The sequence below is a fragment of the Wyeomyia smithii genome, chromosome 2 (assembly GCF_029784165.1).
Source record: "Wyeomyia smithii strain HCP4-BCI-WySm-NY-G18 chromosome 2, ASM2978416v1, whole genome shotgun sequence".
NCBI lineage: Eukaryota > Metazoa > Arthropoda > Insecta > Diptera > Culicidae > Wyeomyia > Wyeomyia smithii.
In genome coordinates, this window is record NC_073695.1 from 73,966,729 (window position 1) to 73,991,617 (window position 24,889).

General features: G+C 34.3%; 1 protein-coding gene across 7 annotated transcripts in view; it reads left to right on the forward strand.

Moving 5' to 3' along the window:
* The first annotated feature begins 3,888 nt into the window (after nucleotides 1-3,888).
* The window catches only part of LOC129722345 (sodium-dependent dopamine transporter), a 68,881-nt gene continuing 47,880 nt past the window's right edge, over nucleotides 3,889-24,889 (forward strand). For 2 of the 7 annotated variants that reach the window (XM_055675719.1, XM_055675721.1), the window contains exon 1: nucleotides 22,830-23,005. Coding sequence is in view for 1 of the 7 variants with exons in the window: in XM_055675718.1 (XP_055531693.1) it covers nucleotides 4,563-4,635 (73 nt within the window). In the remaining 6 variants the exon portion in view is untranslated. Of the gene's footprint in view, nucleotides 4,636-22,827; nucleotides 23,006-23,170; nucleotides 23,187-24,889 lie in introns of those variants that run through there. The other 5 variants (XM_055675718.1, XM_055675722.1, XM_055675723.1 and 2 more) reach the window with 5 other exon arrangements.

Sequence of the window (24,889 nt, forward strand, 5' to 3'; positions counted from 1 at the left end):
CACTACATGTGCGATGATATAATTTACCATTGCTCGGATCTAATCAATCTCTAAACTCTAAAAAACTGACACTGAAAAACTCTAAAATGCACACTGACTTAGATCATTGACATTTGCTCATGCTGCAATGATTCTGTTGACTGGTAAAAGAAACGTGTAGTTTTTGCTTCCTAAAAAACATAATTTCTGTTCATGTTTCGTTAAATAGGCACTATTGCATTCCTACAAATCTCTGGATTTACAATTGATTGTTGAATGTTGAATTGAAAACTATAATGTTGCGAATGTCAATTGCACTGTACGTAGGCAGCAGATCTGCCTCAAAAAGCAGTTGAAATATTTATGTCATTGAAGCGAAAATTTCGAAGCTCCGTGTACCTACCAATTTACCATTTAATTTCAAACGTCTGTATGTACCTTCGCGCTCCGCAGTTGGGTGATATTCGATAATGCCCAAAGCCCTGATAACTGGTGGCATTAAACCTAAAACATGCATATTCTCGCATAAACAGCTTTATGTCACATGGTCACGTGAAAAACAATTGGTATCATGCATGTTCAAAAAAAAAGATACCCGAAAAATGGTTGGCCATTAGGTTTTGCGAGAATTTTTGTTCAGGACAAAACCATATTGTCACTACCCTAGTAACAATATTGGTTTTATCAAAGTTTTATAGCGTTCAATACAGCCAAAACAGCGCTATAAAACCTTGATAAAACCACTTTTGTTACTTGGGTATGCCATGGCAATAACGAAAATCAACTGGAAAAGTTATAAAACTTTAAAAACCAACCCTTGATATTTCCCGCCCTTCTGAGATTCTGAGAGGTTTTCTGTGAGTTTTAGTGAGTAACGATATTTTGTTGCCTTTGATCGGAAAAATTCGAAACAAGTTTTCATCACCGGGGCGTACTTAAACGATAGCCTTCATTTTTTTTTGATATTTTATGGAATAGTTCTATGCGATTTTCGTATTGGTTTCTGTTGATGCCACTTAAATTCAACGTCGGTTTCTGTTAATTTGTGCTGTGACTGTTTTCCAAGAGAGAAGAAGACATTGTCGGTACGAAATTAACATTTAATTAATAATAATGTGTTTTTGCAAGAATTCTGAGGAGTATTCATACTGGTTTCAGTTGGTTCCGATTAATTTTCTTCCACATGTAGTGGGAATGCTTCCTAACGAAGATGCCACTGAGGGTATTTCATATAAGGAATGTTCCCTAATCTACATGATCAAACTGATTCTTGCATATCTTCCAGTTGACTTTGACAAATTTCTGCTGTGGTCGAAGTGTTTTTTGTTCAGCTGAAGTTGTTGTAAGTGGAATGTTCAAATACTTAACATGCCGTTGAATTAAAAATAAATTCGTTATTTTTGTTCCAGTTTTACGAGTTTAAGACACGAGTAGTAGCAGGTCAATAAAAGTGTCAGGCTCCACAACACTGAAGATACAATATTAAAAAGTCAGGAAATATAAGAGTCCCGAAGGGAAGCTGATCGGTTAAGAACAAGACGAGCTCGAAATGCACGAAATTCGACACGCCATATATCTCATAATCGTCAGTTACACACTTAGTTTCCATAGTCTTTAAACGAGTCTTGAACAAAAGAAAAATAAAGTATAATAACTTAAACATTCAATTGAGAGAAAAATGCTAATCTAATATTTTCAAATACTACTACTTTATAGATTCAAGGTCAAATTTACCACCGAACAGATGCATTGCTGCCACTACCCAATGGCAAATGTCCTTGAAGCGACAATTCTGACAGGAAACTACAAAGGAGAAGTCGTAATAATCCCGCGTATCTCGATTACTCCTACCGATTTGCTGTTAAATTTTAAACGTCTGCAATTTCCCGTGCGTCGTGCATTCGCGATGACTATTGATAAAACCCAAGGATAGTCACTGAAAATTTGTGGCATAAACTCCGAGTATTCATGCTTCTCACATGGGCAGCTCTATGTCGCATATTCACGTGACCCTGACCCCGACATTGTGGAATATATAGAATTTAGTGGCTAGGACCGCCTTGACCACTTTCACATGTTTCGTATATTCCCAGTTTTAAGCTTGAATTATTTAGAATTCTGAAGTTTTTTTATAAAATCTGTCCAGTGAGATTGGCCAGGCAGAAGGGTATTATTATATTTGCATTAAGCCAAGCTTTTGTATAATTGAAAAAATAATGTAATAATTTCCTTCAGAATATTCAAAAGAATGACTGTTTATTTTCAGAAATGTATTATAATGATTTGATTATGGTTGAAAGATGCTTCATAATGTTCAATGAAATAAAAACGTAAAATTTTACGAACGCAGTTTCAATCCTAAAAAGTTTCAATCCTAAAAAATAAAAACAAATCCGAGCCGAAACATATCGTAAGTATGTTTTTTTAGCAGCAGTTAGATATTTCAGTTTTTGCAATACAATAGTCAATAAAACTCAAGTTTGCCGGGTCAGCTAGTTTACGATAAAAATCTTATCTTCTAAGAGCATATTGAAAATTTAAAACAAGTAAAATCTAATCCATTTAGGATGAGATGTTAAATCCTATAATTAACAGAATTTCTAAACCTTGTTTGAAGCAAAAATTTTAAATTTACAAATAAATTTTTATTCCAGCAGTATTTTATGATGTACCGATCTGGATCTATCAAAGGAAAAAAAACGCTTCAAAGGATTCAGAACAGAATTCTTGAGAGATTTCAACTATGTACCTCTCTGACTACGAGGGACATACCTTGTCAAGAGTAATTCAGAACGCTATTATAGAATTCAGCGTGAAAGAAGAACCCTCTGCTTGTCCAAGCTTTGTAACCTTGCGGCTATCTCTAAGACGACTTAGCCTTAATTGCAAAAGCAAACGATTTTTAACAATTCCTTTTACACATTTGTGATAGTATTGAAAAGACACAATTTTTGACTGGCCACGTAAATTTACATATTAGATGATAATTTATTATAGTATAAAAATGAATACACACTCATATGCTGATTTTTTCGTGTCTCGTCAATAACAGTAGCACTCAGCAGTTGTTCAATCGCTTTTATCGAAATATTACCTACTTAATGCAGATGTACGACAAGTGTTGCTTAAGGACAACCAATATCGCCAAATAAACATCCCTGATATTGTTCACCTTTCCTCATAGCTATATTTTTTACTTTGATGTCAATTGTATGATTCCTCAAATGGAACGTGTAATGATGAAATTACTGTTCAGCACTTAAAAGTCTTTCAAGCAAGAATTGTTCTTCACTTGATAGAATGAGACTAGTAAAACTCTTGACTATCAACATTGCACCTTTCATGTTTCAGATTTTTCGGAAACGTTTGACGATGGTGTTCTCGACGCGCTCGTAACCCAGGTGAGTAAAAATTACAATGATGAATGAATGATGCATTCTTTGTATGTTTTTATTTACCGGATATAAGCCGAATCACAGTTTAGCAAGCTACCATTCAACAAGAATAATGTAGGATTGTTACACCATTAAACCCGCATTTGACTAAAGTATAACAAGCAAATTACCCCGTGAACAAGCATCAAGCCATCGGGGGAACGCTGTACGGCACACAATGCACCGTTCAACAGTTTCTCAGCGTAACACTCACACATTGTCACACAACAGCATCCTGCCGTTTCCTGTTCGTTACGCCTGCAAGTATAGTAGAGCACGTGGTCGGCCCAACAACACGGTTGCTGGCTGGTGGTTAGGTCGTCGTAGCGGGAAAACGAGCAAAGGCAAAAGCAGGCGAGCACGAAAAAGCGTTACACAGGCGCGTAGTAAAACAACTGCCAAAGGATCACCTTCGATGGATGGTTCTGTTTCTCGCCGCAGCCTTGCAACGTATATAAGGACACACTGAATAGAAATTCATTGCCAGTTTTCCTTGGAACGTAGTAACGAGTAGATCTAGAACCAAAAATCATCGGGAAGTAGCTAGTAGTAATTTTTGGAGTAGTTTCCTTTCTTGCTGGGTTGAGTCCCAGTACTCATTGCGGTGGGGTAGTGTGACAGTTTCGGTTCCGGAAGTCGGAAATAAAGTGCTACTGCTAGTCGCTTCTTGTTTTGCCCAAGGTTTATTCAGCTCGGTAACTCAGACGTACAAATAAAGAGCATGATATAGAGTTGAAGCCCGGCGCTGCAACTGCATCCCATCGGTGAAGTGGATAATTGTGCTTCCGTCGGCTGTGGTGTTGAGTTGCTGGCACTTTCGAACTAATTATGTGATGGTTTCTTGTGTAGAATAGTAGCTCGAAGTTTCGACGACTGCTGAACTTAGTTTGAAACAACATCAAAGGGAACAAAATGTTATTCTAGTGTTCTCGTTACAAGAGGCAATAGTTTATCGATTGGAGGAAATGTTCCCGTTCGCGATATAGTGGTAGATTTTATTATTTTTTCTCTTGCACTAGTAGGAGCAAACTCCACTTGCAACAAGCAACAGGTGGTGCTGCTTTGGTGGACAACGGGCACAGTGAGTAAGCAGCGGCGGTTGGCGCGGCCGATCTTTGTTGTTGGAACAGGAGCCCGTCCACCAGCTCTATGTTCGAGCTGGATGACCCACGGGAAAAGCTAAGACTACTGGAGACACCAGTGAAGCTGGTCGAGAATCCAGGTGAGTGGTAAACGGCTCTTCGGGGAAAATTCCGGTGCCTATTAGCGGTGGCCTCGCCAGGCTTCCGGTATAGGATAAGATTGTGCGGTAATTAATTTTCATCGCAGAAGAAGAGATAATCGTTGAAAATATTTCAATTGGTATGGTGTGGTTTGGTGAGCGAATTATTATTACTGGATATTACTGTAGCAATAAACAGTAGACCGGTTGCATCAATTTGCTGTTCGGCCTTCAATGGCGCAATACTTGCGGTCGCTGCTGCTCGATATCCGATAATAAGTTTAGCCTATCCAGCACAAACCATTTCCGCGTGTGTTGTATTGTTTAGTAACATTATTATTAGCAGGAAGGTGATTTTACACATTATTGTTTGTTAAGACATCAATCACCTGTTGTGAAGTTTCTTATTCAACGATAATTGCTTTGCGGAAAAAAATCGCTTCGTTTGAACTAGATGTTCAACATCAATAATGAACAACATCGACACGAAAATTCGAAAGCTTGAACTCGGGTTTTTTTTTATCTAAACGATAAAAATTCATTCATAACTTTTTTTTAACTGATGCCGAAGAATACCTCAGAATATAAATATTAAAGATTTTCATCCTATCACCCACAGGGATTTCATTGAAATGATTTATGAATACTCAATTATTGATGCTTCTGGAACAAACCGCTTAAAAAATAAAGAATTTTCTAATTTTTATACCATTCAATTGATATATGATATAACATGTCTTGATAATTATATCTATAATTATTTCACGATGCTGACCTAAATGTTAGAACTATTTTGTTAGTCAAATATGATGCTCAGATTATCAAGTACAGTTAAGCGGTAGTGAAAAAATGAACAAATAAATAACATAGATTCAGAGATTCATACAGGTCCTTGTACAACATAATATTCCAAGTTATAGAATAGGTTAAATGTTATACTTCTGAAGACACTTTAAGAAATGAAATATTCCATGCGCCAAAACTTAAAGATCGTGTAAGTAGTCATTATCAAATTTCGAAGGTGTTTTGAGAAGCTCAAACGCTAAGGCAAAGAATTCTAATTTTATTTTCCAGTGAAACTTTATTACCTACGCCGCTGAAAAGTGAGTAGATTATTTATTTCCAAAATTAAATCATTCAAAAACAAATATATAATTCAAAACTGGTCATTTTTCTCAATTAAAAATTGCTGTTATAGCCTAAGTTTTTACTGAATCAGTGCACAAACAACAGAAAATATTGCTGAATTCTAACTTAAACGGATTCAGAGGAAACTCTTAAGAAAAAATGTTAAATTTGGAAAATAATGTCTATTTGATGAAAATTGAAGGAAAACAGCATCATACAGGACATGGTGAAATGTAGAGAACACTCTCACGGAAGCAAGAAAATTATTAATACAGTGCCTTTGACAACTATTCGAGAACCTTTAAAGTGTAACTTATGTTTAAACATCGGTTTTCTGAAACTGAAAATATCTCATTCTCTTTTTATAAATTTTTGAGCATTCATTTACGTGTTTAAAAATATCTTCTGATGTATTCATAACCGCGTTTTATTACTGAAGATTTTTCAGAACGGTTTCGTTACCATTTCTTCCTTTTTGTGATAATATGCTAAACGTCTCTTGATTTTTTTTTTCACAAAAATAAATAATTTGTTGTCATCGAAATTTTGACAACTTCTTAACAAGTTTCTCAATATTTTCTGACATTTTCGATGACTGAATAATGGCTTGTCAGGATTTTTCATTAGAAGTTGGATTTAATTACTACGTTTTATTGTTTCGTTGATGTCATTTTTACAACATTTAAATGTTTATTGGAAAAACATAAATAAATATTCTTGACATTTTTTCACGATTTCTTATACTTCTACAGCTTGTCGAACACTTTTATTTACTTATGAATGTTCTCTATCTGTATTAGTTATTATCAAAACTGGACGTTCCTGTCGAAACAAGTTTAGGTTTAAATATATGAAAATAAAAAATAAATCATTGTTCAACTTCCCAGGCAGGAGAGCATAACAAAATAATAACTCATCAATAACATATTTAGCCATGAGGACTTATCGTGTTATTCGAAAGATATTCACGTTTCAAACATGCATATGAAAATATCATAAAATTTTGATATCATATCTCGCTATGACTTCAATAAGATATTTGAGTGGATTTCAAAATATCTTATTAAAAGTAAGTTTTTAAGTAAAAATTGTGCGTTATGGATTATTTAAAATATATTCAGTTATGGATTCAGTATTCAATAAGTTGAAAATATCTGAATCGGTCATTTTCGTGATTTTTAATGCAAATTATTGGTTTGTTATTTAAATATCAAGCTTTTTTATTCATATAGTCTTGGAGGAACAATATTTAGGTATTATATTTTGTTATTTTACCTACTATGTAAACCATATTAAGATCAATATAAGGTGTATTTTCAATATCTGGTTGTGCTTGTGATATGATATTGATATTTTCTCCTGCTCGGGTTCGCATGAATCATTAAAGAAATTTACCTGTGGGTCAGGGATATTACAATCGTTTGGAGTATTGCTGGTAGAAGAACTAGCGCGTGAATGCGAGTTACCTATGCAGATTACAAAAAGATCGAGCAAACTCCTATACTATATATTGCATAGGAGCAATTCTCGTTAAAAACGCTGAACCCGCTGGTGACATGAGGTTATTAAAAAGGATATTTTTATGCCTACATGACTAAAAGTAATGAAAAAAATAAGAAAACTACTTTAGTTAGGTCACATTGATGGACACCTCGGACGGTTCCAGCGAGAATTGCTCATAGAAGAGTTTAGAAAAAGTAACCCATTCCCGGTGGGTAATGCCTTATGGCACCACCGGACACTGAAACTTTGATTGAAGTTTAACTAATGTACTTGAAATTTTGTACCTTGAGACTATTCAGTATGGTTAGAGAACAGATTGATCTTCAATTTGCAACACAGTTTATGTCAATTGTGCAAATAGTTGATGAGTACTAAGTGTTTGAAGTTCATTTTTTGAGGTAAAAACTGATTTCTCTTCGCCTAATAATTTAAATTATAGATTTCTCAAAATACACTTCAATGAGACGGCGAAGTCATTGTAAATATTTTTGAGATGGTAATATCATTGTAAATTTTGGTTTGGCACAGAACAAATTAATATTTTACGAAGCCAATTACATCTGATGTTTAATTATCTAAAATATATTATAAGCTTATCAGAAAACTTTGATCCGATATGCAAATGATATGTTATAGTTGAGATGCATAAACTTAATAGAAAAGATTATTCTTGTGATTGATTTTGATAATCGCGAGTTTATTTTTTGTTTCTCATCGAAAATGTTTTTTAATTGTTTTTAATCTTTTTTGGGAAAATGTATTTTAATTGTTTTTAATCTTTGTTGGGAATATAAACTGAACATTGAAAATATTATTGATGCAATTTTTGTATCCCAAACTAATCTTTAGCTATTCCGCAACAAATTGAAAAATATTCCAAGAAGAACATAAACCAACAGTGAGTTTTCTGCTATGTGCTGCCATCCGACAAGAGAAGAATATTTCCATACATTCTTATTATTCACGAAATAAAGTGTTTTCACGGTTCGCGAAACTGAGAGAATGGAAAAACGTGAAAAAGACAGGGCCGCTTACAACATGGGCATGGGATAAACATCGTGAAGCGAGGTGATAATACCTATTCTGTGAACATGCGTAATGCGGAAGAAAATGTCTTTGTGTCTCGTGAAGGCAGGATCACTTACAACATGGGTTTGAAATAAGCATAGCGAAGCGCGGTGCGCTGTAGTGAGATGTTCATCAAAGCCCAATAATAATGTGCTCAATACTTCCTGTCATGCAATAGTTACAAACAGAAGAGAATAATATCAGTGCGTCTTGAACTGCCCGACAGATCAGACGTATTTTCGGTTGCTTGTGGACTGGTCTTCGACTGCCTGTAGCTTCAAAGTTTATGTTTTGTCAGTGTGTCTTTTAACGATCACCTGGAAGTTAACTTACATCAGTCTTTTTCAAGACTACCTATTCCTTTCTTTCTCAATACTTGCAATTTGATATTATTTTTGAACTTTTTTCGTATCACCTGAAATGGCAGGACGAAAAAAGAAACCACGCATCGCTACGGGGAGGAAAAGAGAGGCATCTCTTTCTGAAACTAGCATATGCAGTGAAAATTTATATGATATTCTGCCGGCGAAATGGAAATGTTCGGAAGTAAAACTATTCAAAGTGAAATTTCGGTAAAAAAGGAGAAAGTTCCACCTATTGTGGTAACTATTGCTTCTGAATTTAATAGTTTTAAAAGAGAACTTTCTACGTTTCTCTCCGACGTCAAAGTTAGTTAACAAATTGGCCGAAGAGGCGAATGCCGTTTACTGGCCCAAACATTGAAAGATAGGAATCGTCTTATTCAGTATTTAACTGAAAAGATGTATAAATTTTTTACATATGATACGAAGAGCGCCAAGCCGTTCAAGGTCGTATTGAAAGGTCTCACCAACGATCAAACCGTTGATGAGATCAAAATTACTTTGACAGAATTACTTGGTATAGCCCCTACCCAAGTAATTCTGATGAAACAAAAATGACGAGGCGAAAACAGTCAGCGAACTGAAATTTCCCTTGTAAATTATTTAATTCATTTTAACCGCAGTGAGGTTAATAACTTAAATTTTTTTGAAAAAGCACATGCTTTATATAACGTGCGTGTAAAATGGGAATTATATCGAAAGTTTGGCGGAGGTGAAAAGCATATCACCCAATGCCGTGTTTGCCAACGTTATGGCCATGGTTCAAAGTTTTGTAACATGGACCAAAAATGCCTCATTTGTGGAGAATCTTCTCACAAAAAGGACACATGTCCTGTGGAAGAGAGTTAAAATTTTCGCTGTGCGAATTGTAACGGCAACCATATGTCGAATTTTTATCAATGCCCAGCCCGTTTAGCAATTGTTGAGGCAAGGCAAGGTAAACAAAATTCAAAACAAAATTCTCCAAGCGTACCAGTGACGCATAGTTCACCTACTCCTTTGCATACCCGTTTAACTTATGCACGGGTTTCAGGTAGTTCGAAAATAACAAAAAACACGCTAGAAAATAATTGTACACCTATTACTCCAGCTAATATTGCTGCCGAAAATATTTTTTTCTAATGTCAACTGCCTGGGGCCTATTACGGCAGGTAAACTTTCTTTTTTGCAACAGGCAATGTTCGATCTTATGAACGCCATGTTGCAGGCAAAATCAATGTTTGAAGCCATTCAAATAGGCACAAATTTTACTATTAAAACTGTTTCTAATTTAAAATTTAGCAATGATTTTAAATAAAACAATTAAAATATTAAATTGGAATGCTCGCTCATTGAAGGCCAATGAGAATGAGCTTTTTAATTTTTTAACAGTAAATAATGTGCATATTGCAATTATTACTGAAACATTTTTGAAACCTAACATAAAATTAAAATATGATCCCAATTACGTGGTTCATAGATATGATAGGATTCAGGGTTCCGGCGGTAGAGTTGCAATTGTTATTCATCGCCGAATCAAACATCGTGCTCTTCCCCATCTTGAGACGAAAGTTATTGAAACTTTGGGAATTGAAGTTCAAACTGAACTTGGGATTTTATTTATTGCCGCAGCATATTTACCATTTCAATGCACACGCGAGCACAAAAATTATTTTAAAGGTGATTTACAAAAACTCACTAGAAATCGTTCGAAATTTTTTATAATCGGCGATTTTAACGCTAAACATCGTTCATGGAATAATTCTCAAAGTAATTCCAATGGCAAAATTTTATTCAATGATTGTTCTTCAGGATACTATTCTATTTGGTCTCCGAATAGTCCTACATGCTTTTCTTCTGTAAGAAACCCTTCAACAATTGATTTGGTGCTTACAGATCAAAGTCATGTATGTAGTGATTTGATCACACATGCTGACTTCGATTCTGACCATCTTCCAATAACTTTTTATTTATCACATGAATCAGTTTTAAACCCTATGAGCTCTGTTTTTTATTATAACAAGGCTAATTGGGAAAGATACAAAACTCATATTGAGAGAAATTTCAATAATGAGCTTGATTTGCAAGTGAAGTGAATATTGATTCCGCTTTGGAAGCATTAAAATGTGCAATTGTTGATGCCAGGAATTATTCTGTTCCAAAGGCTCAAATGAAATTTGATTCACCAATAATTGACGAAAATCTTCAACTTCTAATTCGTTTGAAAAATGTCCGCAGACGTCAATATCAACGTTCTCGTGACCCTGTTTTTAAAACTATTTATAAAGATTTACAGAAAGAGATTAAACATAGATTTACTCTTCTGAAAAATCAAAATTTTGAGACTAAAGTTGAAAAATTGAAACCATATTCAAAACCTTTTTGGAAGCTGTCGAAGATTCTTAAGAAACCTTCAAAGCCTATTCCAGTTTTAAAAGATGGTGAACGTTTTCTTGTATCCAATGAACAAAAGGCTCAAAGACTTGCTCAGCAGTTTGAGAGTGTTCATAACTCAAATTTGAATTTTGTGAGTCCTATTGAAAATGAAGTCACACGTCAATTTGATTTAATTTCTTCCCAGAATTTTTTACCTGCAGAAATAATTGAAACTAACTTGAATGAGATTAAATCAATTATTAAAAATTTCAAAAATATGAAAGCACCTGGTGACGATGGAATCTTTAATATACTAATCAAACATCTCCCTGAGAGCACAATGGAAGTTTTAGTGAAAATTTTCAATTGCTGCTTCAAAATTGCATATTTTCCCAAATTATGGAAAAATGCAATAATTACTCCAATTTTGAAACCGGATAAGAACCCAGCTGAAGTTTCAAGTTATCGACCAATCAGTTTGCTTTCTTCAATAAGTAAACTGTTTGAGAGAATTATTCTTAACAGAATGATGTCACACATCAACGAAAATTCAATTTTTGCAAATGAACAGTTTGGATTTTGCCATGGGCATTCCACTACTCATCAATTGCTCAGAGTTACTTATATGATACGAGCTAACAAATCTGAAGGTTATTCCACTGGAGCTGCTCTTTTAGACATAGAAATTCGACAGTGTTTGGCATGAAGGTTTGATTGCGAAATTGCAAACTTTTAATTTTCCAATTTTCCTAATCAAAATTATAAAAAAATATCTTACTGATCGCACTCTGCGAGTGTCTATCAGAATTCAAAATCTGATAGATTTCCTGTCAGAGCAGGTGTACCTCAAGGTTCAGTCTTGGGTCCAGTCCTGTACAACATATTCCCTTCAGATCTTCCTGATTTGCCTCCAGGATGCACAAAGTCATTGTTCTGCGATGACACAAGCATTTCCGTAAAAGGAAAAAGTCTTCGTGTCATATGCAGTCGATTGCAGAAAAGTTTAGATATTTTTTCTTCCTACTTGCAAAAAGCCTACTTTCCTACTTTCTAAAACTCAAATGATAATTTTTCCGCATAAGCCTAGGGCTTCTTTCCTCAAGCCAAACAATAATCACGTTGTCAAGATGAATGGGGTTATTTCAAGTTGGTCCGACAAGGTTAAGTACTTGGGACTAATTTATGATAAAAAACTTATTTTCAAAGAGCACGTATTGAGAGTATACAAGCCAAGTGCATCAAATATACGAGATGTTTATATCCTCTCATTAACAGGAATTCTAAACTTTGTTTAAAGAACAAACTTTTGATTTACAAACAAATTTTTAGACCAGCAATGCTTTATGCTGTACCGATCTGGTCAAGTTGCTGTTCAACAAGGAAGAAAACGCTCCAAAGAATTCAGAATAAAATTCTGAAAATGATTTTGAAGCGTCCTCCTTGGTTTGGTACACTCGAATTACATAGACTTACTGGTGTTGAACCATTAGATGCTATGTCAAATAAAATTATTAACAATTTTCGACAAAAATCGTTGCAATCCTCAATTGCTACGATAAGCTCTCTTTATAGCCAATAAGTTAGCAATTAAGTTAGATGTAAGTTTACTTCACCTTTTCTGACAAGTAGGTTTAAATCCCTACGAATGATAACTCCTGATTGCGAAAGCAAACAAATCCTAACAATTAAAATTACAAATTTCTAACAGTGTTGAGAAGTCATCATTTGTGATTGGACACACATACTCATTATTTACTAATATTTATCATAAATACTTAAGCTACTAACAAATCCCCCCTTTAAAAAAAAAAGAAGAGAATAATATTATAACATATCAGCAAAATCGCGCCAAATGATCTGGAAATATGCAAATATTTAATCGACCATTTCTGATTTGAATGAAACTTTGCACACGTATTTGGCTTAGCAAACTATGCATTTTTCACAGATGGAGAGATTTTTTGGACCCATGATTTATTTTCTAAGAGGGCGTATGCATTTTGGCATAGGTTTCATTCAAAGCATTGTAGCTCAGAAACCCTTGGTTGTATAGAAAAACTGTCTGAGAATGAGTTGTAGGGAAACTAATGCATTATAAAAAAATATACACCGTAAAAAAATATTGATTTTCTATCAAAAAAGTATGGAAAATTAACTAAATTTCAATTTAGAAAATAGAGTTGATATTTTTTATTTTTTTAAGATACTTGAAGTTATTCCGCAACTTTTGAATAAAAGTTCAGGATGGAGAAATGAAAATCAAATTTTTTAACGGAGATTATTTTTTTCGAAAAATTCTAATTTCAACATCTTCAAAATATTTGCATTCACGGACCCCAATGACGATTAGTTAAAAGGTCCTTAAAATAAATAATAATAATAATACGAAATATTTGGAATTTAAGTTCAAATGTTTTGACGTAGTCCCGTCTTTGTTTTCTATACTGGGATACATTCTGTAAAATAGGAAACGAAACTGGCAAATGTTACGTCAGATTTCAAACGATGATAACAGAATAACCACATGGATAATAATAACTAATATATTGTTGGATAGATAAAATGTATAACAATTTTATAATACGCTAGTCATCATTATTATTTCACTGCTCAACGGTGAAAATTGATAAAAAGTTACAAGAAAATTCACGCGAACAATGAACCAATCACACGCGAGCATTCCTAGCACAGATGATGTGAATGGACACCAACCATTCCCTGTGATATTTTCAGTTTCAATATAAAAAAAAATGGACAGAGTTTCCCCGTCCCAACAGGTCAATTTAAGTTTGCTTCCATGAACTTAGACTCATTTGAAGTCTCGAAGGTAAAGATCTTTTGAAAAGTTTTGAAACAAGCCTTTTACTTGAACAATTTCTAAACCTGCTGTAAAAGCATAATAAAAAGCGATGTCTCGAAAGAAAACATGCTGGTAAAAGCAACATTACCGTTCAGTATAATATGCATATTATGTGGAGCAGAGCGCCGCTGGTCTCTCGTCGTCTATCATTGCAGTGGTACACGACTTCTATTTCCGTGAAATCAAGGAAAAAGTGCAATGCTGCTGCATTGATGGTGATTAAAAATTTATCTCATGAATATGGTTACCTTAGAAAAAAAAAAAACTACTCAACAAGAATTGAGCATTTTTGCAACGACATTTTATCTTCGATATTCACTAAATGATCTTAATCGAAAGAGTAGATTCCTGCAAATATAAATTTATAGAAGCCTAAGAGCCAGCGAATGCTTCTGAATATTTTGTCGATTCACTAGGATCTATTCAGAATATTTGCTCACATTTCAACATTGTTAGATGATATATTTTTGTTTTCAATTTAACAAATAATGTTTATACGTATATTAGCTGTCTTCGTAATACAGTGAATATAATCATTGGCAAATGAAAAAAAAAGTCAAACAAAAAACATAAATTAATCATTTCGAGCTTTAACTTCCTTGTAATTGTTGATTGTTATGATTTTTCGCTGGAACTTGTTGATTATTTTGTTCAACGTATCTTCTTATGTTTCCCTATGAGTGAACCTATGTAACGGTTTCGAAATTATTTCCATAATAAGATTTATGTAATAAATTTAATTTGATCAGATTTAAATAAGACAAAATCATGTATTATGATAACGTAGGTATTGTTGGATTTGGTTTATGAGGAAATAGAGTTAATTCTGATTCAGACTCATTGCGAGAAATTCTTGGTGCTTCTACAATAACAACGACACGCTTGTGCCTTGTTAAATAAATATTGTTCACACAAAAAAACACTACACAATATCGTTAAGTGTAAGCGAAATTCTTTCGAATGTTGCTCAATATATTTCTAAAAAGAAAATTTATGGGGAGCCTGCGTATAAAATTACTTAAACCACAGAACAAACGAATTGTTGCTGTCTGCAGATTCTGTAGCCTTTGTAACTAAAAATCCTTCTGATTACAGTGTTTAGTCCAACGTCACCATTTCATGTAACCCTAGGGCTGTATACCTTGTAGTATTTTATATCATTTCTGAAAATATACGTTTTTCCGTGGTTCTCCGACAAAAAACATAAGGGCATTGAAATGTGTGATATTATACAATTAATTCTTTGACAACAAGATGATTGGGTGAACAGTTCTCAAGCAAGGGGTTAAAATGTTTCAAATTATGTATTCATATATAATTTGAATATTCATTCTCGAGTTTTTTTTATCTTGAGAACATATTTTTTATGACATGGACACTTTACAAAACTAATTTTACTTTATTTTTTATATACATTATGAGTGCTTGATACCTCATATTCCTGATTGTTATTCCTGATTGTTTGAAAATATCGCTCCATTCTGTTACTCCTTGTTCAAATTCTTCATATCATACCCAACAAAATGACATTTTTGATAAATTATCATTTCTTCTCTGGTTAGTTAAGTAGTTAGTTCTTTAGCTAAATTCGCGTTTCTTGCAATTCGTTTTAATGTGAGAGGTTCTCTACAACCAACAACGGTTTCTAAGCTACAATGCAATGAATAAAACCTATGCCAGATGCATACGTCCTTTAGGAAAATAACTTATGGGTCTGAAAAATCTCTCCATCTATGAAAAATCCTCAGTTTGCTAAGTCAAACACGTTGTCAAAAATGGTCGACATTCGACCATCTGTGATTTGGCGTGATTTTACTCTTATATTATTACTACAGTATGCAAACAGAGCGAGCTCGTGATTGGTGGTTTCAATTGATTTTTAGTTCATCTTCTCACGAATTTGCAATTTAAAAGATGTACATACCATTTATTATATCAAGAGGTTGGGGAAAGTTTCACCTATCGTAATATGTAGTGTTCAATATCAGTTCAGCGAAAATAACAATGCATAAATTCGAAAACGGCATATGACACGAACAATTTCACGCTATACCATCCTGTTCCTAGCTATAAAAACGGGTTCGTGATTGGTTTAACGCTTCGTAACTAAACCAAACATAATATTAAGCTTCGTTCGAAAAGAGTATATTTTCGTTACACTTTTCACAGTTTTCATCCTATAATTTCCTACGTCGAAAAAAAAAAAACAGTAAGCGATTCTCCTAGTCCGGTTTGTTACCTTATCACGTTTAAAAATAATGCAATCGTATTTTTAAAATCTTTTCTCCTGCGAGAGCTCTTCTGATCTGTTACATTATGCATTTCACTGGTCGACAAAAACGACAAAAGTGTTGCTCTAAAGCTCAAAATAAAAAGCAAAGCCTAAGCGCTACATTCCGATTCAGAACTCGACCTTCTGTTTTTATACACAGACTTTGCAGCCAACTGTTAAGTGTACAGGACAATTGCGGGGCTAGCGCTACGATTTTACCGATACAAATAGTCTCTCCCGAGCCAAGACTCGAATCTACGACGACTGGCTTGTAAGTTCAGCATCGTATTTCGAGACCAGCTGGGAGGATCGAAGCTCAAAATAGTTGCCCCTAAAGATTATAGCTCTTTAACCATTCCTGTGAATTATGGAGCCCCTAGTGTATGCAGAAGTGCATGAAAATGCCGCACAGTGAAGGCTTGGCAGGTTCGTTGTTTCTACATTAGCTTACGGAAACACTCATTTAAATCTCTGAAAAAGTTATCTTTGCTGGTGGCACTGAAATTCGCAGGAATGGTTAAAAAGTTATAATTCGTCATTTATTTACGTTTGAGCTCTAGGGAAAAACCTGTGTTTACCAGTGTTTTTAAACATCAGTACGATCAATTGAATGAACTTGTTGAAAACATGGGCCCTCTTACATAAGGGAACATTCGTATATTACGTAGCGCACTCAGTGGTGGGGGAATATTCAGCGAAATGTTACACTGCACGAGGCCCATCATTCAAAATTGCGTTATGTTGAGGTGGAGAGCATTGTAAACTGCCGATTTTCGCGTTACATAATTTACAAATGCTCCCGAAAACAAGTCGATAGTCACTGTGACATAACAGTAGCCGAATGAATTTTAGTCGAGTACCGTAGAATGGGGTGAAAATGATCAAAGGGGTGAAGTTGATCACCTCAAAATTCTTGATAAAATATACTAATCAAAAGATGCTGATCTTACAACACTACTTTGAATTTTTAAAAAGCACAGGACTCGGCAATAGCTAATTTATCACCTGTGAAAACGTTATTTTATGTTTGCTGTGGTAAGGCAAACAAAAAATATCATTTTCACGGGGAACGTATTAACTATTTTCGAGTCATATGCTTTTGAAAATTCGATCGGCAATTTTTTGCTTTAACACCATTTCACATTAATGTGATACTGATGATTTAGCAGTGGATTACATAAATAAAATAATTCCAGAGCTAGTTTTTCACCTTTGGCAACAAACCGAATTTGAATTGGTCTAATGATGATCAAATAAGAGCAAATCTAGTCGAATTCATTTCGTGAGTAAAATGAAATAGATTTTAACCTGAAATATCGTCATTTTTGTTTCTAAACTAGCTGTGACTGATATTCTCGAGGCGAGTTATTCGATTTATCTTCTGTAATAGGACCCCACCTCTCCTTTTGAACGCGTATTCAACTTTGTGCGCGTTAAGTATCTGATTTGCATCATTTTTCCACAGCTGCATGTGATAGAAATCACTCGATTATTTTCTCTGATTTTATTCGTTGAATAAACAATATGTACTGTAACTCCAATGATTGGACGGCAAAAACGTAACGTGAAGCGGACATTACACAAAGCAAATATTTGCTAAATATGACGATCAATACTTGTTTGCTCGTGTAATACCAAAGTATTTGCCTAAATTGTTTGTTGAAAAACATTTGCCATCGTATTTGCTGAACAGAAAATAAGCGAATATTTGATTCGTCTAATGTCGGTCTTTGCTAGTGAGGTCACAACTGAGTGAATATTTGCTAGCATTTTTTCTTTGTTCATGTTGAAATTTGGTATGAGCAAACTGCAGCAAATGGATTTGAATATGTTACTCCACCTCAAATGTTTTGATTCTTCTTGATAAGAGTAGTCCTTGTAGTTATCAGTACACGTGAAACCAATATGTTTTCACTTTAATGAAGGTTTCTTGAATTGTTAAATAATAATAAAACCAAATTTGCAAGCCATACTCCATTCAATTGTTATTATTTAATTTCTTCAAGGAATTTGATAACACAGTGCAACAATTTTTTTGCCTTGGCTTCTATGTATGATTTTTTGGTGAAATTTGATGCGAAAATAAATTTCCCGGAGTTTGAACATATGTCAACAATGGCGCCATTTTGAATTTTTGAGAAACTGGAAATTTTTGAGGTTTTTCGACGCCATTTTGTTTTGAGGCCAAATATCAAAATTCTAAGAGTTCGTCCACTTATTAGCATCTTTTTACCCATCTTTTGAAAAAATACAGATCTTAAATCGGACAAAAACCGAGCTCAAAACGGTGATTCTACGAAACCGGTTTTGGCATGGTTTTAGTATATTTCACAAAGCAAAATAATATCGATTATTTCTGAGTATTAATGGTAATTCGCTAATATCTTAAAGGGGTAGTCAAATTATATCTTATTTTGAGTGAAAAAGTCTCAGAAATCTAATGGTAGGTGTCTGATCAACGTAAAATGTCAGCAAAATGTCGATTTCGCCCCAATTCCCCTACAATACAAAAATAGGTTTATCTGCTGACATTTTACGTAGGTCATACACACATACCATTCGATTTCTGAGACTTTTTAACTCAAAATAAGATATAATTTGACTACCACTTTAAGATATTAGCGAATTACCATTAATGCTCAGAAATAATCGAAATTATTTTGCTTTGTGAAATATACTAAAACGATGACAAACCCGGTTTAGAAAAATCACCGTTTTGAGCCTAGTGTTTGTCCGATATGAGATCTGTTTTTTTTTCAAAAGATGGGTAAAAAGATGCTAATATGTGGACAAACTCTTAGAATTTTGATATTTGGCCTCAAAATAAAATGGCGTCGAAAAAACCACAAAAATTACCGGTTTAAAAAAATTCAAACTGGCGCCATTGTTGCCCCTTAAGTTGAAATAGGTTCAAACTCGGGGAAATTTAGTTTTGCATAAAAATACACAAAAAAATTATATATAGAAGCCAAGGCAGGAAACAAGTCAATTTTTGTTGCAATGTGTAATCCAATTGCAGGGTCAAGTAATACGGTAAATTTTACCTTTAATCTATGTTAAAAAATTGAAAACTGATCTGATTTTTCGAAAATGCGCCGCCGAATGATAGAGAAACCTTCATGTTTATTAACAAAAAATTTCTATACAAAATGCTGCGTGTGAAAATTAACTGTTCTTGAGCAATAATCTTCATCAGTTACCCATAGCATTTTCGTTTCACCCTGAAAGTTAAACCAATCTCGCACCAACACGCATTCAAACAGTTTTCTGATTCTCGTCATTTCCCATGGTAAATTGGCAAGCATGACCAGAAGGGCAAACTAGAAACACTTCCTCTTATTTGCGATGAGTAATTGTCACTCGGAACATATAGCCCATTGCACGGTGACGTCACGCATCTGAATTTGACAGATACTGGTAATTTTGTTCACCTTCGGACGATGCAGTTTAGTTCTCATTATAGTAAATCATTTAGTTTGTGACCAAAATGCCCTTTAAATGTTGTGCGTAAGATGCCAGAACACTAAGAACAATAATGAATTGAGCAGCATTTCCTCTACGCACACGATTACACCACCAGAAAAAAACACTAAGTCCAAAACGTAAACAAATTTTCCACTAACTGTTAGAAAAGTGAGGCTGAAGAGAGTCGGTGAGATGGTCTATGGCAACGGTAGCCTTTATGAACCAAAACAGAATAAATATATTTTTAAGCGACAGATGAAACATTGTTCGGCAATGAAAACTAGATTTGCTATATTTTCTACGCAGTTTATTTATTGAAAATAATAGAATAATTTGCATCGTGTAATAGCACAACAAACATATTCACAATAAAATGAGCAAAGAAACTTTGATAGCATTCGAGTAGACAGAGTTTTGAGCAAATATTTGTTATAGTGTAATAGCGTGACAAATATATTTACCCGAAGAAAAATTTTGCGCAGATAAATTACATACCAAGTATTGCAAATATTCGCCTCTTCTAATGTCTGCTTAACAGTTGAGATGAAGTATAGAACAATAGAGGAATACTTCATTTTTTGGTATAGACGAATTGATTTGCATCGTTTTCAAGTTATTAATTAAGAGCTTAATTTATCATAGATAGATACATAGGCAGACATGTTTACGTTACTCACTTCTTTCTACGGTGACGTATGAAACCTACAGCTATTTGCAACGGTTCGATTGGGTTTCACTGGCCCTTACAATTGCGAGCTTGAGGTAAGATCTACAAGTTGGTTGAAACATTTTCGGAGCTGTAACAACAAACTCAAGTAAAATATATCCCAACGCGGCTGCAGTCAAAATCATTGCGGTTAGTGCACATGTGTTTCAAAGAATTAAAAATAAAACGAATATCAAGTATTTATTTCTCTCTTACCTTAACATCCTCATTTCTTAGAAACCACAAAAGCATAGCAACCGAATCACCCGTGAAGAAGCAGAAAATTGATGGCAACTCCGTAACAGAGCCTCGGCTGCCCCTTCAGCAAATGGAACCTGAAAGTGAAAACATAAACAACTTTTACCCTCCTTCCCTCCGCGAGAGTTTAATCTGTCGAACAACGGTCACCGAAAGTAATACCTACACATCCGGATTCTGTGACCACTGTTCTTGGACAAATCCTGATATTCTTTTTGTGTGTTGCAGTTAAGCAGTAGAGCGTAGGTTACGTATGAAGAAGTAAACTTGTTTTCGTATTTTTTTTCAGACGAAACTTATGATCTCATAATCCTTTCGATAGAAGAGTGTGCTGTCGAATGTAGCTATTGGAATTGACTGTTTTCAAATGATTCTTTACCATGCTGCTAAAGCGGTTTTTACTTTGTCAACATTAAAGAAGCATATGATGGCACATCCAGATTGTTACGATTTATAAAATGTCTGTATTATACTGTCAATTATTCACCACTACAGTGATTTTAAAGTTCCACACTAATGGAACGATAAGACAATCAATGCATTAAGTTGACTAAGGTTAAATTGTTGAGGTGCAATTTGCAATTGCTTTTTTGACGAAGTGTGACTACCTACCACACCACATCAATAATTAACGCAGCCTAGTTAGACGTCACATGAAACTAGCCTAGAGTTATAAATGGTGCAGAAAACATTGATATCTGAACCTCCGCGCGAAAGTTTTTTTTTTTGTTCACTCGCCGAAGTGTACTGACGTCGAGGTCATGTCGAACTTACTATACAACGATTGTACACGGCGAATTGCTTATTTTGAGCACAATTTTCTAATGTTCTCTTTGGGTGCAAGCAACGAAGCGTAAACATACTGCTGAATTGTGAGGAGCCGCAGATTATATGTATTGATAGCTTTGTATTTAATGACAGATGACATTGGTTTCAAATTTCCAGCTTTAATTTCTATCAATGCATATCTGTCTTAGCTTTCAGATTTTTTTTAGTGTTTTCGGTTCAGTGAAATTTGCCTTTTTAATATTTCATGAAGATTAAGCTTTTCTGTTAATTGATGATTCAATAGCTAGCAATTTTGTAAGTTGATAGTATATTTAAACATAGTTAATAATAAAGTTATTATACTGGGATTGAAATATTAAAGGACCGGTACAATAAGTGTATTATTCTAGATGGAGACTATGTTGAAGTATCAAACTGTTTTTTTTTTCTCATGAAAATTATAATTTTTTTAGTAGACTAAATATTCTTTTGGTTATGCATGAAATTAACGGAGAAACAGAATGATGCAGTCATTGAATATTTATTCTTAATATCTTGATGGTAAACTACGCATTTTATTTATTTGATCGATTTTTTTGTGAAATAATAGTCAAATCTTACACGAACACATGATATATTTTCAGGAGGGTCCAAGATTGATGCATAACCATGCACATGAATTTCTAATTTTTGCAAAAGCATTGCACAAATTTTGTCTGAAAACTGGTTTATTTGATTTACGTCAAGTTGCCTGATAAACAAGCGTAGAATTTCCACTTCAAATAAACACAGAAATTTTAGAATAAAGGCAATTAAATTTAGAATAAAGACAAATCAAGTGGTAAGTTAAACGTCAACCATACGCAATGAAATTTAGTTAGTTTCAAACGGTTTCATGCATTTCAAGTGATGCTCGTTCAGCTGAGTCATCACCAAGTTGTCTCAGCCATTTGATTAAGAATTGAGCAAAACAGCATAACTAATGACTTACGGGATAAATGTTTACTCAATATAATTAGTACTTAATTTATTCTTAGAATTATATTGATTATTAAATTTAGTATGGATTAAAAACATAATCGTAAATTTTGGAATGAGAAAAGTAAAGAACACCTCATTTTCATTTCAATAAAATTTAATGTATTAGGCTAATTTTAGAATGAAATTTGAAAAAAGAAAAGTAACTTTTTCCTTGATTCTTTTGTGTACAAAAATGGTTGTGAACTCCATATTTTACCGCAAGATTTAGAACGGTTTTATTTGAATGAAAAAATACAACCCGAAGTGACAATTATGAGTACGTGAAACAATACTGATTGGCACTGAACGGAAATCAGCCACCTGATTGCACTTGTGTTGAGTATTTTTTTGCTGCTTTGCCCAACTTAACAGCGGAGACGGGCAAGGCCTGGCTATTATGGCTGGTGAGTGTGAGCTGCTAGTCGAATCTTGAGTCTCTTTCAAAGCGGTCGTTTAGTCGAACGAAGTTTCGGTAAAGTGCATGCGGTCTCCGGCATTGGTGTAATTTTTGCGCCAATTCGCAGCTCGGTTGGAATTGGCCACTTGTGGCAACGGAATTGTTCGAGTACGGAGGCATAGCGGCGATAGTTTAGTAAAATTTCAAAGTGTGCTTATAGATCGTCAAATTTATTTCGGTTGATAAATAGTGGTGATTAATTTGTGTGGAGGACAATCGCGAGTGTGTGGCATCGGTGACGTGTTAGAATAACTATGTTTTGAATAATTTTATGTTATGAAAGTATGAAAAACTAACCATCTACTCTCTTTGAGAAATTGTGTAAAAAGGTCAAGCCAAACAATCGTGCTTATTTATTCATTATCTATTCCAAAAAAAAAATAGATTGTACCTTGGGAGAAATTTTAATCGTCAAATCTATTCAAGCCAGTTTCAACTCAAACAAAAGCAGCAATAAATTCATCTACTATTTTATGCTCGAGTGTTAATAAAAAGAGCTTTTAAAAGACGTTACACCACTTAAAAGTCTGCAGAAACTTGCCTTACAGTCACTGCTGTCGATAAAAATGTATAGTCGGTGTTCTATGTCATCATTTCACTTTGAAAATATGTAAATGCAGTTTATTATGTACGTGTGACATGGCAGCCCTACCTGTTATGCATACTGGTTCTAAGAATGATTAATTAAAGTTCATGTGTGGTTCTTTTTTCCAATTTTCTAAGCACAATAAATTAACATTCTCTCTAGTATGACCATTTTCTCAGTTCTTTAAGTTTTCATTTTTCTTAATTTACAGAGTGTTCTGTTCTCTAAGCATTGTAAGTTTCCTGAAAGTTATGTTTCCCAGTTCAATCAGCTTTATGAAAGATTTTTCTCGTTTCTTTTTGTTCCTGGATTTTTGTTAAAGTTGTGCAAATATATCAGTTGTCTAAATCTTGCTGATTTTCCTGCTTCTTATACTAATTCCCCAAAATTTTCTGTTCAATCAGCTTCGTTGGTTTTTCGTATATTAAAATTATTGCTTATGAATAAGTAATATTTCTGAAGCAAAATGTTTCTTCCACTCCACTTCTCTAAAGACTACGATTCAACAAAAACGATAGAGGAGTTTCAAAGCTGTAACACTACGACGTGTGATCGTGACTTTGATTTTAAGCAAAATAATGTTAAAAATGATGTCAAAGAGTATAAGCTGGATATATTTTATTTCAGTCTAGAAATGCAAAGCAAACAACGCAATCTACTTTTCTACCTAGATGCTCTCCTCATTTGATATATGCTTAAGAGACACTTAGTAAAAGCACTGAAATGAACTCTGTTGTGTAGATATTGAGCGTAATGTCCTCTCACCAGTTTATTATCTTTCAAGAGTGAAATATCAGATTACGACGCGGTGTTTTTTTGCATGCTCCTCAAAAACACACGATATGCTGCTCTCTTCAAGCAAGCGCATCGCTTTTCCTAGCAGTAAAAGATATTCTCCTACACGCAAGTGATTCTCTGAGAATAAATGACAAGCCTGCTCTTAGTAGCTAATAACTGGAAATGCGGAATACAGCATATACCTGGGCACTATCGCAAGTTTCTCAATATTTCATCGTAGTTATTATCTCTAGCAGAGTTTCCAGCCAATTCTAGTCTTTCTGCAGAAATCGCAAGATCGACAAATACTCCAGCACCAACGCACAGTGGTTCATCCTAGCTTAATAGTGTCTTCGGAACAAATGTTTGTATAAATGACTCGCATAATCGAAAATTGTCAAAAAAGTATGAAAAGTTTATTATACTAAAAATGAAAAAAAAAATAACTTTTTGTGTTGAGAAATAGAACAATAGTTTATTCAGCAAAGTTGTAGTACTTACTTTACTTTTTTTGGCTAACGGACCGTTCACCGGTCTAGGGCCGAACGAATTAGAGATGTCCATCTTCTTCTGTCTTGGGCAGCCGTTCTCCAGTCTCCCCGTACACCAGCAGATCGTACATCTTCTTCCACCGCGCACATCCCCCGCGTGCGAGGCCTACCACGGAGT